General features: G+C 43.4%; 1 protein-coding gene and 1 long non-coding RNA gene across 2 annotated transcripts; both read right to left on the bottom strand.

Annotated features, from left to right (window-relative positions):
• Positions 1 to 3,810: 3,810 nt before the first annotated feature.
• LOC311620854 lies at positions 3,811 to 4,537 on the bottom strand. The gene is made up of 2 exons (XR_014794750.1): positions 4,240 to 4,537; positions 3,811 to 4,193 (listed from the first exon to the last, which is right to left on the bottom strand). It is a non-coding gene; the product is annotated as an uncharacterized lncRNA (long non-coding RNA).
• A 6,663-nt stretch (positions 4,538 to 11,200) lies between these two features.
• On the bottom strand, positions 11,201 to 17,293 carry RPS15A (ribosomal protein S15a). Its single transcript, XM_084882054.1, has 5 exons — positions 17,165 to 17,293; positions 16,030 to 16,167; positions 15,461 to 15,540; positions 12,221 to 12,306; positions 11,201 to 11,332 (listed from the first exon to the last, which is right to left on the bottom strand). The coding sequence occupies exons 2-5, from the start codon at positions 16,160 to 16,162 to the stop codon at positions 11,239 to 11,241; spliced, it is 393 nt and encodes a 130-aa protein (XP_084738180.1). The 5' UTR covers positions 16,163 to 16,167; positions 17,165 to 17,293; the 3' UTR covers positions 11,201 to 11,238.
• Between the last annotated feature and the right edge of the window lie 1,196 nt (positions 17,294 to 18,489).

Below are 18,489 nucleotides of genomic sequence, written 5' to 3'. Positions count from 1 at the left end.
GGTTTGATTCCGGTCGAGGGCATGTACATTGGTTGTGGGCACATCCCCGGAAGAGGGTGTGCAGGAGGCAGCTGGTTGATGTTTCTCTCTCATCAACATTTCTAGCTCTCTATCCCTCTTCCTTCCGCTCTGTGGAAAATCAATAAAATAAAAAAGGGGTAAAATATTAAAAAGAAAAAATAAGAGAGGTTAACTTCCTGCACAAACAGACAAGGGCAGTGGAGACAGAGGACATGAGAGCAGGATCAACTACTCAGAGAACACAGACACCCTCCACCAAGGAAAACCCCCCTTGTGAAAATAAGGATTATTGGGCTGTGAAATCTACTTAATAATTAAAAAGGAAACTTATTTTGGTTCCCAAGGAAGAAGCCAGACGTTAAGTAATGCAAATTCCCATTCAGCCAGGAGTCAAATAAGCAGAAAATATGAATCACCAGATACTTTCCTGCACATAAAACTACATTCTATTTCACAGAAAGAAAACGGGAGAAAATCAAAATCTCTGACACCTGGATTTTGCTCTAACAAACAGACTGCCAAAACAGGCTGGGGAGGGGGCTGCCCACGGACGCCCAGTCTCTACACCAGTGCCCCCGCAGACGGCCAGCCATATCCTGTGTGTTCCCCTGGGCACCTCGCAGATCCTTGGAGAGGCTGGCTCTTGACCAGGCAGTTACACAAATGTGTGGTCAGTGAGAGTCCAGGGGCTGAGGGACAGAGAGGTCAACTCACCTTGTTGAGTGGAGCTGGGGACTGGGTCCAAATGAAGGAAGACTTGAGCAGATTTCACCTTCCACACAGCACACAGGTGTTTGCATTTGCTCTAAGTATAATAAAGATCCACGAATTTAGTGGTCGGCAAACTGAGGCAGCTCTAGCGCCACATGACGCTCTTTGGCTCCTTAGGTGTGGCTCTTCCTCTAAATACCACTTGCAGGCGCACACATACAGTGCTATTGGAACTTCGTGGCCCATTGGCAGAAGTCGGTTTTCGGCCTGGGCGAGTCTATTTTGAAGAAGTGGTTCTAACACACCGAGCCACACACAAGGGGCCAAAGAGCCGCAGTTTGCCGACCACGGCTCTAAACACCTGAGCTACCTGGCCAGGGCCCCTCTGCAAATGTATAAGTGCCTGGTCTTTGTTGTTGAGTTCTAAGAGTCCATTCTATATTCTGGATGCTGGATTCTAACCAGATATGTGATTTATAATATTTTCTCCCATTCTATATAGATTGTCTTCTCATTTTCTTGAGAGTGTCCTTTGATGCATAAAAGGATTAAATTTTGGTGTGGTCCAATTTATCTATTTTGTTGTTATATTGTTGCCTATGCTTAGAGTGTCATACTTAAGAATCCATAGTCACGCCAAATCCAAGGTCACGACGTTTGACTCGTTTTCTTCTAAGAGTTTTATGGTTTTAACCTTTAGGACTTTAATCCATTTTCAGTTATTTTTTATATATGGTATAAGGCAGTGGCCCAAATTCATTATTTTGCGTGTGAATATTCAGTTGTCCTAGCATCATTTGTTGAAGAAACTGTTCTTCCTCCATTAAATGGTCTTAGAATCCTTGTCAAAAGTTAACTGACCATAGATGTATGGGTTCCTTTCTAGACTCTCATTCTATTCTACGGATCTATGTTTTGTCCTCACATCCATTATGGACATTAGTATTCTTCCTGGTGGACTACAGATCTCTTAGGCTATTTGTTTTTTCTTCATTCTTTTCTCTTTCTGCTTCTCAGACTGAATAATTTCAATTGACCTGGCTTTAAGTTCTGATTCTTTCTTCTGCCTGATTTTGAACCCCTCTAGTGAATTTTTTCATTTCAGTTTTATACTCTTCAGATCCAGAATTTTTGTTCCTTTTTAAAAAATATCTATCTCGCCGAGGCCGGTTTGGCTCAGCGGTAGAGCGTCGGCCTGCGGACTGAAAGGTCCCGGGTTCGGTTCTGGTCAGGGGCATGTACGTTGGTTGCGGGCACATCCCCGGTGGGGGGTGTGCAGGGGGCAGCTGGTTGATGTTTCTCTCTCATCGACGTTTCTGGCTCTCTCTCTCTCTCCCTTCCTCTCTGTAAAAAATCAATAAAACATATTTAAAATATATATATATATATATATATATATATATATATATATATATATATATATATATATCTCATTACCCAGCCAGTGTGGCTCAGTGATTGAGTGTCAATCTATGAACCAGGAATTTAGGGTTCAATTCCCAGTCAAGGCACATGCCCAGGTTGTGGGCTCAGTCCCCAGAGTGGGGTGTGAAGGAGGCAGCTGATCAGTGACTCTATCTTATCACTGATGTTTCTATCTCTCTCCCTCTCCATTCTTCTCTAAAATCAATGAAAATATATTTTAAATGTCTCTTTATTGATATTCTCTAAATGTTGAGACAACAGTCTCTTCGTTTCCTTTAGTTCTTTGCCCATGATTTTCTTTAGTTCTATTTAAGACAGTGTATTTGCAGTTTTCCTCAGTAGGACCAATACCTGGGCTATCTCATGTACTTTCTATTAATCTTTTTTTTTTGAATGGCCATAATTTGTTTCTTTGCATGGCTTGTTTTTGTTGTTGCTGTTATTGAATACTTAATTTAGAATATATGGTAACTCCGGAATTCAGATTTTCCTTCCTCTCCAGGTTTTGTTGTTACTGTCTATGTAGATTGCTATTGTTTGCATGTTTGGTGACTTCTTGTAAGATCCATAGTCTTTGCCACTGTAGTCCATGTTCCTTTAGCTTATTGAACAGCTGATATTTGACAGTTACCTTAAATGCTAGGAACCAACAAAAAAAAAATCAGAAAAAGTTTTGTTTTGTTTTAATATGAAATAATATTCTCCTGGTTGTTGCAAATTGGACCTCTGGCAGGGCACTCCTTGAACGCTTAGCCAGGCTGTTGACAACTCTGCCTTAACTTCAGTCCCTACTTGCAGAGCTTGAAGGCCAGCAAAAGATGAAAGCGTAGAGTCTTCTCAAACCTTTTCTGAGTATGTGTTTCAAACTTGGCTTCCTTGATTTCCTGGCATGTATCTTAGTTGTGGGCACATCCCCAATAGGGGGTGTGCAAGAGGCAGCTGATCGATGTTTCTCTCTCATAGATGTTTCTAACTCTCTATCCTTCTCTCTTCCTCTGTGTAAAAAAATCAATAAAATATATTGAAAGAAAGAAAGAAAGAAAGAAAGAAAGAAAGAAAGAAAGAAAGAAAGAAAGAAAGAAACTCATTAAGGAACAAGCTCTTGTCACTCAGGATCATATGCTTAGCACTGGCTCAGCATGATCTGTAATTCTAAGCCTCCCATTTCATAACTAACAGTGCTCATAACTAACAGTCCTCACTTCTTGTCCTAAAACCTCTCAACAAAAGGCAATTATATCTGAATGGCACAAAGGTGTAGCGTTTTGGCCTCTGCCAATGCTGCAGACAGACACTGCGCTTCAGAGAATGCGAAGAACTTGAGTGTGAAAACACTTAGGCAAGAGAAAGGACAAATTAACTTCTTAATTAACTTCCTCTTCTCAAGTATCATTCATGCAATAGGTTCCAGCCTAACAAGTACCATTTTGCAGCAGCACTGAGCGCCATTTTTCTGATTCTTTTCATACTCCTGATTATTGTAGCTGAGAAACATTTTGCAATTTAATTCATATCACTCTCTAATTTGTATCAAGATCTACACACAATTCTCTATATTAGCAACTACATTGACACTGAAAACTAAAATTGTAAAATCATGTCATAAAAATATTACATAAAATTAAGTTGTTTTTAAAATATTAAATTTAAAAATTTCAGCTTTAATCAATTTCATTTAAAACTTTAATATTCATTACTTATATTTGTACTCTGCCCTATAATTTTAATAAATACTTTAAGATATTTAGAAAGCAACTTTGCAGTTTCCTGAATTTCAAATTTTCTTTCATTTATCCTATATAATAAAACTTAATCTGTTAAGTGTCCAATTGCCCAGTCATACGTTCAAACAATCAAAGCATAATATGCTAATGATATGCTAAGGCCACTCAACTGCCCACTATGACATGCACTAACCATCAGGGAACAGATGCAACAACTGGTAAGTTAGCTTGTTGCTGGAGTCTGGCCAATTGGGACTGAGCAAGAAAAGCAGGACATGCCCTGGATTCCTCCCATGGTCCTGGCCGGCCAACCTCCTGTGTCCCTCCCCAGTCCTGATCATGCACCAGCCCAGCCAACCTCCTGTGTCCCTCCCCAGTCCTGATCATGCACCAGTGGGGTCCCTCGGACTGGCCTGCGCCCTCTTGAAATCCAGGACTCCTTAGGGTAGGGGTGTCGAACTCAATCAGAGAAGGGGCCAAAATCTAAAATCCAGCCTAAATCGCGGGCCGAATGGTTTACTGAACAGTCATAAACTGACAATGTCATAAACTGACAGCGGAGTGCAGTGATGACAGCGCGGTGCGGGCCACATTGCAAGGCCTGGCGGGCTGGATTTGGCCCGCGGGCCTTGTGTTTGACACATGTGCCTTAGGGGATGTCAGAGAGTTGGTTTCTGCCCAATCCTGAAAGCCAGGCAGAGGGACCCCACTGGTGCACGAATTCGTGCACTGGGCTTCTAGTATCTACACTAATAAAAGAGAAACATGCAAATTGACCATACCTCTGCTACACCCACAAGCCACACCCACCAGCCAATCAGAAGCGAGTATAAAAATTAACCCAACAAAGATGGCAGCCGGCCACAGAGCTGGAGCAAGAGGGAGGCTAGGGTTACCCTGGCAAATAGAGGAAGCCAAGCTTCCCACCCTGGCTGGCCCTGACCTCCATTCAAGGCTACAAAGTTTCAATTATAGAAGATAAATAAATCCTAAATACTTGCTTTCAGCTGGCCCTGGCTCCCACTCAAAGAGGCACTGAAGAAGAAGAAAAAAAAAAGAAGGGCTAGGACCTTGGGTTGCAAGGGGCGGGGGGGGGGGGGGGGGGTGGGGGGGGGGGGGTGTGACCAGGCCAGGATGGGATGGCAGGGGCCGTTGGGCGTAAGCAGAACAGCAGGAGGACAGTTGGGGGTGAGCAGGCCAGCAGCAGGGGGCAGTTTGGAGTGAGCAGACCAGCAGGGGTGTAGTTGAGGGTGACCAGGCCAGTGGGGAGGGGAGGTGGGGACGAGCAGGCCAGCAGGGGGGGGCAGTTGGGGGTGAGCAGGCTGGCACAAGGGGTAGTTGAGAGTGATCTGGCTGGTGGGGGGGAGGCATTTGGGGGCAAGCAGGCAAGCAGGCAGAGTAGTTAGGGGCAATCAGGCAGGCAGGCAAGTGAGCAGCTGGAGCCAGCAGTCCGGGATTGTGAGAGGGACGTCCGACTGCCAGTTTGGCTTGATCCCTATAAATTGGCAGTAGGACATCCCTTGAAGGATCCCAGATTGGAGAGTGTGCAGGCCAAGTTGAGGAACATCCCCCACCCCCTGTGCATAAATTTTATGGATTGGGCCACTAGTTTCCTATAAAGACATATTCAAATTTTTGTATTCGGAAACTACATAATTGCTTTTTATTTGTCCTTTGAATCATTACTGCCAATAGAACATAGATTACGCAAACTTTTTATCACAACATATTTAATGACTTCATGAGAATAAAGGCAAGAGAAATCTTTATGGATAATAAATTTGTAATAGCTCATAAGTTATAAACATTTTTATTTCTCATCCAGATACTGCTGGCCCATCAACTTTCTCTGCAATAATCCAATTCCGCTTTCTTTCATATTTTGCCAACTTCAAAACCAGATTTCTTTGGGGGTTTGTTGTTATGAAGTTGTCAGGTACAAAAACATTTTATTAATCAGCTTATTAGCTTGATTTATAACTTTTAAATAAGAAGAGCGCTTCTCGATTTTGCCCAGCAGGAAAATTTGGAGATGTTTTGTCTCACCTTGCATCTAATGTGGGGAGGCCAAGAATGTTGCTATGCATCCTACAATGCACAGGGTAGTCCCCACCCCAACAAAGAATTATCCAACCCACAATGTCAACAGTAGCAGAGTTATTCTAGTGAGGGCAGTAGAGAAACCTCAAGCCTCCAGAAACAGCAGCGGCAAGCACTCAGGAGCATGTTAGTGACATAGGATCACAGTGGGAGTTGTGGAGTCTAGACCTAGCTGGCAGCAGAGTTCTCCAATGAATGGGCCAGAGGGATAATGGAAATACCATTTCCAGTTACCAAGCCTCCAAACTAATTCCCTGGCCCTTTCTAATTCTGTTACCTTTTAGGGATGTCGAACTCAATCAGAGAAGGGGCCAAAATCTAAAATCCAGCCTAAATCGCGGGCCGAATGGTTTACTGAACAGTCATAAACTGACAATGTCATAAACTGACAGTGGAGTGCAGTGATGACAGCGCGGTGCGGGCCACATTGCAAGGCCTGGCGGGCTGGATTTGGCCCGTGGGCCGTGTGTTTGACACATGTGCCTTACATCCTTCAATAAATTAAACTAGCTAGAGTGGTTTGGGTTTCTTTACAACTAAGAACTCTAACTGATAGGGCAGGATAGGCCCAATATCCCGGCCCCCATTTGACAGGTGGTGATGAGATTGATCCTCAAGAAGTCCCAGAGGCACATCAGTGAGTTTAAGTCCTGTTTGTGGGCAATTGACCATAATATAGCTCAAACTAGAAAATTTGAATTCAGCTTCATTAATTTAAATTTAAATTTGGCTCAAACTTAAAAGAGGGTGTGTGTTATTCCTTGCTCACAAACTAAACATGGGAAGGGCAAGGGTATAGATGCTCCCCAGGAACAAATGGAAGCCCAAATTCAAGCACCACGAGGACCTGATCCGTCTCTCCTGTGCTGTTCATAAAACATCCCTCTCTGTCATCGCTCTAGCTGGCTTAGTCCACAGGGCAATTATGACAATCAATAGACCTCAAGATCGCTATCTTAGAATTTCCAGCGCTTTAAAGAGATAACCCCTCACCTCTCCCATGGTTTGATGCAGGTGCCCCATCCAAGGACTGAATATCTGTGCCTGAGGGCTGGGAGTTTGGAGTGTTTGAGAACTGTGTGGATGCAGGGAAGAGAAGAAAAATGCAAGGTAATGGAGAAAGCCACACTGAGAACAGAGGGTGTGATGGATAGTCTCCTGACATCCACTCAAAGGCCAATCCCTTTTACTTCTTTTTGTAACTTAAGCCGTTACTAATTTCAGAGACTGCTCTAGGCATTTGTATCAGGTTAATAACAAATCCGAATCCACGGGTGACTTCTTGCTCTTCCTACATTCCCACTGCTGGGTGGTTGTATCTCCACATGGTCACCCCGGCCCCTAGGCCTGGGCTAACCGGGCAGCTATTCTCTGGCACAGAGTCCATCAACACGGCAGAAAGCTAAGTACTCACCGCAAAAGAAAGACAATTACTGTTCACACCAGCCACTAAATGCTTCAGCCTGGAAGTAACACATCTCACTCTCACAGCTCATTCATTGGCCAGAATTACATGGAAAGTGCATGAGCCTGGCAGGGAGAGAATCTGAGTATTTGAAGCAGCTCTACCTTAATTACCCCTGCAGCAGTTCACAATCATTATATCTAATCTTCACAACTACTACAGGAAGTATTACTATCATCCCTTTATTAAAGACCAGTAAACTAACACAGAAACAACGCAACTGGCCCCAAATCACACAAAGACTAACGAATGAAGCCAGCATGACTCCAAAGTTCATTCTCAATCATATTTTTTATTGCCTTCCTTGGCTTAGCTTCTAGGTGGTCTTTAGCACTTCCACTGCCTCTTCGATCACTTAAAACTTAAGAGAGGAAACTAGGTGCCAGAACTGTGACCTTGAACGGAACCTTGCCCACATTCCACTCTACTCCATGTTGCCCACTCTACTGATTTTTGGGTCCATTGAATTCTGTGGGCTGAACACTATCGCACTGAACAGGACTCTGTGGGGGGTGGAGGGGTGGGGGTGGGATGAAGGCATGTGATAGAGGATAGGGAATGCTGGGAGGTCAATGGGGGGGGGAAAGGGAGATATATGTACTACTATATGTAATACTTTAAACAATAAAAAAGAAAAAAATAGGATTCTGCTTTAAAAAGCTTGCTCTCCCAGAGATGACTTTAAGCCTGCAAATATCCTCTTAGATATGCTGTGGAGAGATCAGTAGCAGGGTTCCTGCTGTGGAGGACTCTGATTAACAAGCTCCAACCAGGACAGAGATGTTTTTGCTCTTGTACCCACCCCTAGTGCCTGGACATGCCTAACACTAGTTAGTGAGAACAAAAATGCATGTTAGGACATATTAAGAGCTGTTGTTTAAAAGCATTTAAAGCCTGACTTTGCCACTTTCTAGCATACCGAACAACCGACTTCACAGCTCTGCGCTTATTTTTCACCTGAGAAACCGGAGTAACAGTAGCCATGATATAGAATTGTTAAGATTGAATGATATTATAAAGCTTACTTAGTTCCATGCCTGGCATACTATATAGTAAACATTTTACAAGCAGTTATCTTAAGGAATTTATATGTTTAGGAGGAAGAAAAAGTATAACACATATTCCTTTTGAAGATTTATGGTGGAAGTGACTGTTAACCTGGCTCTTAGGGACATTCAGGAAAAAGTATTTCCAGGTGGGGTGAGTATAAGCAAAAGCTCAGAGGTGAGGTACATAGGGTCAGGATTTAGCACTAGCTGGTGTTTTGGGAGGCAGTGGGTGAAACCGGAAAGCCAAGTGAGAATCAGATTTTGTCTTCAGGGTCAAGAGTAGAAAGTAAACTTCCGAGCCTGGGATGAAGGGAAAGTAGAGACATAGGTTGCAGCCCCGCCTTGCCCGGAGGAGTGCTCTTCCATCCAGCACTGCTAACCGAGGCACCGGTAACCAGGAACATGCAAGTCTCCAAATGAGAACACAGCATGCCCCGACATGCTATGTGGTCCTTGGCAGTTTTTTTGTTTTTTTACCTTTTGAATCAAATTTCCTTCAGCCTGTTCGAAGGCCCTATAGAATGTCTCTCCAGAAAAATGCATATGTATTAATTTTGCATGTTTTCAGAAAGTTGTTCCCCTGACGCCTATGGATGCCAGGGTCTTGGTATGTGCTAAGGTTCCTTTTACACTGACTTTTAAGGGCATCCAGTGGGCCCAGATGATCAAGATGCTGTCACACCTCCAACCAACCTTAGGTCTGCAGCAGTAGCATGTTGTGGAGGAAGGCTGAATTCCCATCAGTTAAATACAACTGGCTTGTGCCAAACTATCCTGCCAGCAGGATCCTGTCTGCGACCTTCAAAACCTGGGTCTACCTAGCCCCAGCCAACCAGCCCCATGTCATGTTAGAATTCTACTTTACTGAGTCTCAAGCATGGACTAAGGCCATCTGCCTTCTCATTAACACAAAGAACATTATTTAATCAACTGGTCACCCAATTTTTCCTACCATTTTTCTATCTCTAACCACATCAAAGAATTTAGGATTGATTCCCACTGCTGTATCTCATGCCAAATGGAGACATTTTCTTGCCTATTTTAATATTTGTAGTCAGTGTCCACTAAGAGGATTCTTTCAACTCAAATGTACTTATTGAGGCACCCCATCTAGGGCAGGCATCATACTAGGAACCAGAAACAAGTTAACAAAAATATGGCCCCTATCCTTCCATATTAAATCAAGAGAAACAATCAACAGCTCTTTGAAGATTCTTTTGGATTCACCTGTGCTCAACAAACAACTGTATTTATGAGCATCGAGTGCTTGGGGTCCTTCCATTCAGCCTCAAACCCAGTCTCTCAATGCCTTTCTTCTAACATTTAAACAAGTGGAGCCTAAAAATGGGGTTACTTGCCACCCCTAGACATTCCTCATTTTCCAGTAGGCACTTCTTTCAGAAGTTATCGAATGCTGGCCCTGGGCTGTTTTATGTATTCATTTACCAACCCCATGAAAAAGGTTCTCCCTTCTGACAAGGGGACTCAGCTGTCACTTGTGGGAGAGATCACCTTCCACCAGGTCAGTGATGACTGAACATCCCACACCCAGGCTGAAATAGAGTGCTCACTGAGAACTGCCTGAACCATATCAGTCAGAAAGTAGCCCTACAAAATAGTTACTAAAATAATCCCAATGGTTACAGTGAAACCTTCTCTGATGAGAGAAAAACAAAGTTATAAATCAAACAGTTGTTGCACTTAACATCATGTTCTATTAGGACTACTGGCTATTTTGTAATCAAGCCTACAATGTGGCAGCCATTGCTTTATTTTGGCTCCCTTGAGTAGAAGGCAATTAAGGAAAAGTAGCTGCTATCCTGTTTTATAAGGCTGAGCTGTCCCATCCATTCCACTCCCATGCCAGGCAAATATAGCTGGATAGGTGCACAGTATCTAGCTTTCTCCTTGGCCAGATCCAGTACAGGACTACCAAAATACTGAGGCTAATCCAGGCTGTTCAATATGGAACCACCAGCCACATGTGGTTAATTGAAAGTGTCTCATCCCAATTAAAGTGTGCTTTAAGTGTAAATAAACGTACAATATACATGATTTCAGACTCATTACAAAGAGCAAAATTCCACTCATTTCAATTACATATTAAAATTTTAACATTCTGAACACAAAATGTTATAAAAGGGGAGTGGAGCCCTCATCTTTTTCACAGAAGCCAGCCTGCCCTCTTTATAAGCATTTCCCAGGTAAAGTGGTCCAGCAAACTCATTCCCACAACTCCAGGAATACAGTTGTGACAGGTTTACAGTAAAACTAGTTAAAATTTTGCAAATTTTACTACTGACATGCCATCCAAATTTGCTTTGAGATGGGTCTTCCTCAGCGAGCCGTGGGCTCTAGCTGTCTTCCTGCCTGCTTCCTTACTAACCGCTTACATAGTGAACCAACCATGTATGTTCAGGGCCGTTAACAATGCCTGAAATGAGCTAAAAACAGGAAAGGCACCACTCCTTCCAGGATTGACGTAAGACTCCAGAAAGGGACAGCTTCACCGCCTGGACCCCAACCCAGATGCAACCATCCGGGGCCAGACACCATCCTCTGCTGAGCATGAGCGTGATGGGAGTTATCACGAGACTTTCCTGGTCGCTTCAGGGAAACAGCATTCACCAAACACAAAGGCTGCACCCCCACGAGAGCTCCTGCCACTCTGCTGCCACGTTCAAAGACCGAGGGAAGCACCAGAGTCCTGTGAGGCATTTTATTTCACAAATGTATTACATCCCTAGAAAAAGAATCCCAGGATTTTCCCTCCTGTGTGTTTTCGTCTTGCTTCTTCATGGTCCATGATGCCCGCTGAGGTTGTCAGTACAATGAAACTATGGAGAGTTAAAAAAAAAAAAAAAGAAAAAAGAAAAGAAAAAAAACAACGGTGAGTTTTTCCTAAATAGTTCAACATAAAGCCAATTTCTGGTACAGAAAGGCACCAACATTCATCAGTGCTTAAGACATCTTCCTGTAACAGACACAGAAACTAACACTGCCTCCACAAGCTGGCCATGCACAGGAATGCTTCTGGAAACAAGACTCAGATCCAGCCCAGCTGGCATGGCTTATTTGTTGAGCATCGATCTATGAACCAGGAGTCATGGTTCATTTCTCAGTTAGGGCATATACCCAGGTTGTAGGTTTGATCCCCAGAGTGGGGCATGCAGGAAGCAATCGATCAATTGATTCTCTCTCATCATTGATATTTCTCTCTCTCCCCCCCTTCTCTGAAATAAAAATATTAAAAATAAAATATTCAGATCCAGAGACCTCAGCCACACAGCTCTACCCTCAGCGAACACTGAGAAACAATGCTACTAAGCATAAATGAAAGCAAAGACTGCACTCCTTATTTTCAAAATGTCACTTTCTGCTCTCAGGTAAGGAGACATGGAGTTTAAAGCATGTAAGTATTACTATAAGCTTGATGGACTTGTTTGCGCCACTTAGTAATTCGGCCATAGGAGGGGATCACATCAAACAAGAGCAGACATTAATGGGGACACAAATCTGCTGTCTCTCAGCCTCAGCTCTCACAGGCCTCTCAGAATCTGAATCCTAGCCCTAACACGTGTAATGTAGCTACACATGAGCCAAGTCTTTGAGTCAAACTGGTTGGGAATGTAGACAATTTCTACTGCTGCAACAACAAAATTCAGCTCATCAAATTTCATCACAGCAGTCCTCAGTCTTATTTTAACTGAGGAAAATTGACTCACCCAAACTGACGGGATGGAAGCAAGTTGTTCTGCCATTTTTCTAGATCTTTGAGTTGCACATCAAATCTGGGGCTGATTACTCCACACTGTAAAAACATAACATAAGACACTGTTCATACTTCAATAATAGAAACACAGTAACACAAAACAGTATTTAAAATTGCTTAACTGTCATATAAACCAACCAATTCAAAAATTAATGGGTAACTATGTACAATATTTTATATAAATGCCATTTGAAAAAAATACAAAATTATGACTATGCCAGCCCAGGGAGAAAAAACCAAGTATTGAAAAAGTCAATAATAAGAACACAAAGCAACACACATGGCAATGTTAGGTCACCAGTATGCACTATCCCCCCAAGGGCTAAAAGACTGTCGCAGAACAAATTCTTAGACACACGAAAAAAAGTCTACACTTTTTTTTTTCATAGTAAGGCATGAATATGTAGAATCTCAAAATATGCAAAATATTAGTATTTCTTATATATATTTTGATTTCAAAGAGGAAGGGAGAGGGGAAGATAGAAACATCAATAATGAGAAAGGACCATTGATCAGCTGCTTCTTGCACGCCCCCTACTAGAGATTGAGCCCCCGATCCAGGCATGTGCCCTTGACCGGAATCTATCTTTCTTTTTTTAAAATATATTTTATTTATTTTTTACAGAGAGGAAGAGAGAGAGAGCGCTAGAAACGTCAATGAGGGAGAATCATTGATCAGCCGCCTCTTGTACACCCCCTACTAGGGATGTGCCCGCAATCAATGTACATGCCCCTGACCGGAATCGAACCTGGGACCTTTCAGTCCGCAGACCGACGCTCTACCACTGAGCCAAACCGGTTTCGGCAACCGGAATCTTTCAATCCACAGGCCGATGATATATCCACTGAGCAAAATCAGCTAGGGCAAAATATTAGAATTTTTAAGAAACAAACTCCACAGGCACTATCTTAAAATATAAGAACACTCACTGCTCCACACCAATAAAGTACCACTAAATATTTCCAAGGCACACTATCCTACAACCCCAGGCAAACTTTTCCAAACTAATCTGACAAACTCTTCCAAGCTAATCTAATGGGAAGCAGAAAGAGCCAAACTCTAAATGCTATCCCAGATATGTTTATTACTGAGAAAGTCCACTGTCCTACCAGTACAAGCTCTCCAAGAGCCAAAGCACAGTATTTCAAGCAATCACACACAAATCCTAAAACACAATATATATTCTAACCTCCACTAACAAGCTACGTACATGAGTTTGCGGGTAGGCTCGTACAAGATCTCTGACTAAATCAGCTGGGTTTAGAAAAATGGAAGCTGTAGAAAAAAATCTCTTTAGTAAGAGCCCAATATGACCCCCTGCTCTATAAATCACCAGAACTCCTAAAAATATCAATGCAGGCAGGCTCCCACTATACACAAGAAACAATGTGAGAATTAATATCATCAAAGCGTAAACTCCAAGGGACTAAGAAAACAGGTAGACCGTTGTTTGCATACCCATTAAAGTCAACCATTAAAAAATTCCAAGATACTTAACAGTAAACCAAAGGAGATTATGAGGTTAGAAGAAAAGTTTTGATGGAATTCCACTTTTGGTAGTGATTTGAACCCACAGAAACCGAAAACGGGCTTCTCAGGCCTATGCTAGGAAATCTGCTCAAGTGCTCCTTTCATATCCTACCAGCTATAAAGTCACTGATGGCCAAGGACAAACCCACACTGGATGGAAAAAATCCAGGTAAGAGACAGTTCTCCAACAGCGGAACACCTTTCTGAGCCTCCACTCCACAGCACCCAGGTTTTTTATTCCAGAGAAAAGTTGCTCTCCTTCAGCTAGCAGCACACCCTTCCCTAACCAGATGAATCTTGAGAAACTGATTTTGGTTTTGCCCAGACAGCAAAGTGACAGGACCTGGATTTCAACTATCTTTTAACCAGAATCAAACTAGTATACCACAGAACAAGAATGCCACAAATGAGTTCCACTGGGGAAATGCTCTGTTCAAACTTACTTCTCAAACTATTACGTACAGTGAAATGTTCAAGGAGAATTTGGTATGCAGCATTTCTCCAATGTAAAGAGATTTTTTGTGGGTTTTTAAAAACATTTTATAGAAAGGCAATCTTCTGCAGGACAGTTTTAAGATATGCTATAAAACCGTCTCCCACTGTTACTAAATAACTGAGACCTTAACAGAGCTCAGATCCCAGCTTCCTAACTCCTAAAAAATAGGAAAAACACTGACACACCTTCTACTTCAAGAACACACTGTGAATCTTCTCCAACGACAAAGAGCATGTCTAAACCTTACTTTGGGGTTGTGGTTTAACGATTACAACTAGAATAAAACAAGACATACGTGGTTACTCTGGATACTCTTCAAATCTCTCATAAAGGCTTCATATCCAGAAATTTTCATCTAACACTAAGTATCTACCCACACATGAAGCAAGTTCACTCTACAGGGAGCAACTTTGTAAAAGAAATAACCTTACCAATCAATGACCTCTTCCTCTAACCAGGATTCAATTTCTGCCGCCTTCCCCCTCCCCCCTCAATATATGTTGGTCTACAGGAGTTCAGACTCCCTGCAAATCTGAAAGCTCCAAATATGAACACAAAGCAGGGTAGCAGCTCAGGGACCCTGACTAGCTTACAGATTACAGACAGCTGCTCCCAAAATACCTGCAATCAGCTAAACCACAAATCAAATAGATCTACTAGGTTATGCTGACAACTCAAACTGAAAGGGAACACAGACCCCAGAGTCACATACAGCAAATAGAGAAGTAGCAATACTGAGAGAGCCACATTCTGTTTAAAAACCCAACACAATCACCATGAGAGGAAGGCACAAAGTTGTTTACACTGACAGTGACAGCATTAGTGGCCTTGGCCACCCAAGTTCAAGCCAGTGAGGTAGGCACTATAACATCCAACATTCAAATACCAGTACCACCAGTTTCACCCCAACCCGCCCATAATCTCCCTTTAGACAGCCCACACTCCACAAACCCTAGGTCAACATTTCTACAGCAAGTGCAATCCTGGAGAACAAATGAAGTAAAATGTGACGTAAAATTTAATGACTATAATAATCCCTAAAGTCAGTCTTCACCTAACTAGGTTAAAACAAGCACACCACCACTATTCAGTTTCACAAGGGCAATCACGAGACAGCAACACCATGCTAGATGATTCTTCAAGGTGGAAAATACCAAAATTCTTACCTTGTTCAACCTGCCGGTGAGGTTCACAACTATTTTCCCAGCTCTGTGGTCATCAATAATTTCAAATTCGCCAATGTAACCTACAGAACATAACGGACTGCTTTACATGCCAGATATCAATTTGCAAGACCTAAATATTTACATCCTACTAGATTCTTTCCCTTCATCTCAGTTACCATTTCTCTAAGAAGTTTAGGGAAAGAGAGTGGCTCTGTATCAGAACTAATCTTTACAGCCTAAGTAATATTTAAAATTCAGGGGGCAGCACCCAAAACCCAGCCTACAGTTCTTCCACATGGACTATTTCCCCTGCCCCTTCAGACCTTCCCACTTCCCACCCTTCCCACCCCAAAGAGCTCTTGGATGAGCTCGGGCCCCTTTCAATGACAGATCGCAGGTGAAGGACCATTTTAACTCCCAAACACCTAGCAGAGCAAGTCACAAACTCTCCTTTCGACAGTCCTAACATGCTCAGTGTGTCTTCCACAGCACCCTCCCCCCGGACCACTCCAGACACAGCCCAAGTCCATTGCCAACAGCTCCCAGGTACACAACACACAGCAACTCACCATGCTTCATCATCACGGTCAGAAACCGGACGATGACTTTGGAGCACGGCCTAATGAGGACCTGGCGTTTGCCTCGCTTTTCGGCATTGTTGATACTCTTCAGAGCATCAGCCAGGACATTCATGCGCACCATTGTGGCTGTTCGGGGAAGAAAAAACAAGAGTTTTATCGTCACTGCTAACATAACAGGCACCCAGTCACTTCACACCCTCTTTTCTGCCTCTGTCATGAAGACGTTATCCTAGTTCTAAGCAGGACTGTTCCCCAGCGGAATGTCAGCTACCTGAACGAAAATATCAGACATGGTCCCTCAGTTATTCCCCATGGGAGAGAGTCACCGACGTTTTCCGGACTTGTGAAATCCAGCAGCCCCTGTACTAACCTTGCACTATAATCCCACTAACCGTCAGTCTTGTCCTATTATACAAAAACAAACAAAAAATACTCCTTTCCACCTAACACCCATATCTATCAAAGAGAAAGCGAGGGTCTTGGTGCCATATAACATTGTGTCAACAGCAAGTGCACACAGCGGCAAACAGTGCACAGGAGGGGACTCGATCCACACGGGCACGAACTGCTAGACACTTCAACCAAGTTTTGGAAAGTTAGGATGGAATCCAAATCAAGCTTCAAGCGCCCAAGCAGGCTGGTAGGGATCCAATCTGCTTCCTAAAGCTCAACGAAGTGACGGAGGAGGAACCCTCAAGCACTGAAGCTCCAGGTTAGCTCCCAGCAAGCTGCGTCCCCGGCAGTGTTTCCTGCCGAGTCCTCAGCCTCACTAGCCCCCAGCGCGACCGCAGCAATGCATGGCCCCCGACAGTTCCCGAGCCCAACCCTTCCCGCCGCCCCAGCCCCTTCGGGGAGATCCCGGCGCCGCCGACCGCGCCGGGACTACCACCTCTCCGCTTCCCGCCAGCGCGGCGGCCTGCGCCCTAGAAGGCAGCTCCCGGGGACTGAGCGTGGGGCACCGAGCACGACTCTCCCCCTCCGCCTGCCCAGGCTCCTCCAGGCCCGCATCCCAGGCCCGGACACGGCCCCGCTTCCTCGCAGATCACAGAAGTCCAGTCTCAGACTGCAGGATGGCGCCGATAGCCGACGGATGACCGTGGATTGCCCAGGCAGAGGTACTCACCGGCACAGACCGATGGCGGAAAGAGGACGGGAGGGGCGAGCGCACGGAGTTATGGGAAGAGGGCAGGATCTCGCGAGATTTTCAAAGCACCACCCGGAGCGGAGGGGACTGTGGAAGGAGGGGTAAAGGGCGGAGCCTCCTCAGGCATGGGCAGTAGAGAGTAGATAGGATCGACCTGGTCAGGCGAGGCCATGGGTAGAGGATAGAGAGAGGTAAGGCGTTAGTCGGAGGTTCTAGTCCCTTCTAGCACTTAATCTGTAAAATAAAAAGACTGACAAGGGCCTAGATATTTTATTGCAGTAACTTCACCATTTAGAATAAATTTTATTTATTTTTAATCAATCTTTATTGTTCATATTATTACAAAAGTTCCTCATTTTTTTTTCTAGAATAAATTTTAATGTTGCATATTTATAACCTGACAAGCTCAGGGGAGGCCTGCGTGGCAGTCTTGCAAACTCAGAGACCTAAATAACCACAAAAGATGGTTTGAAAATTAAATATTTAACTACAAACAGGTTATAGTGGGTAGTCATGTTCTAGGCCGATATTTTCCCAGACAAAAATCAACTTAGATCTCCTTTACTGAGCCCATTAGCCTTTTTTTTTTTTTTTTTTTTTTTTTCTCCCTCTAAGTCTTAGAGTCTAAGATAACATATCTGTGAGATGTGTGGTTAACTTGCAACTTCCCTTTTTCTGGAGCCCCTGGGGCACAACCAAATGTGCTGGGCTCCAGGACAGGTACCACAAATTCCTTCATTGTGGTCACATTAATTGTTCCTGCACTCACCTAAGTATGTGTCCATCATTTTACTTTTTACCAATCCCAGGGGTTTCCCACCACTTTGCTTTATCCTACCTCCTTAATCCATCACCAATGAATTTCATGTAACCCACCAGTGTCCCTACTTTGATTGCAATGTATAAATAGAAAAATGAAACCCGCCATTCTTCGGAGCATTATCTCAATTTATGGAGGTTCTGCTTCCCCGCATATGTCAACAGTATGGCTCAAATAAGCTCACAAAATTCTTTACAGGTTTCAATGTGGGTTTTTTTTAATTAACAATAGTGTCTCTGGAAAGATCCACAGAAATCGGTTATTACCTCTGGGGAGGGGCATTAGGAACTGGGATGGAAGACTTGATTTTCTCCCTATACAAGTTTGTTTTGTTATTTGAAACGTGTGTATACATTACATTTTCAAAGCAAAAAATATTTTTTTAATCGGTTGTTCCTCTTTGACTTTCCCTAAATCTTAGAAATTGTTTACTAGGGCTCCAGGCATTTCTTGCGAGTACTGGGAAAATTTTCGAAAGAAAGTC

The sequence above is a fragment of the Pipistrellus hanaki genome (genome assembly GCF_964339955.1).
Source record: "Pipistrellus hanaki genome assembly, chromosome: 4".
Lineage (NCBI taxonomy): Eukaryota > Metazoa > Chordata > Mammalia > Chiroptera > Vespertilionidae > Pipistrellus > Pipistrellus hanaki.
This window is presented reverse-complemented; position numbering and strand designations above follow the sequence as displayed.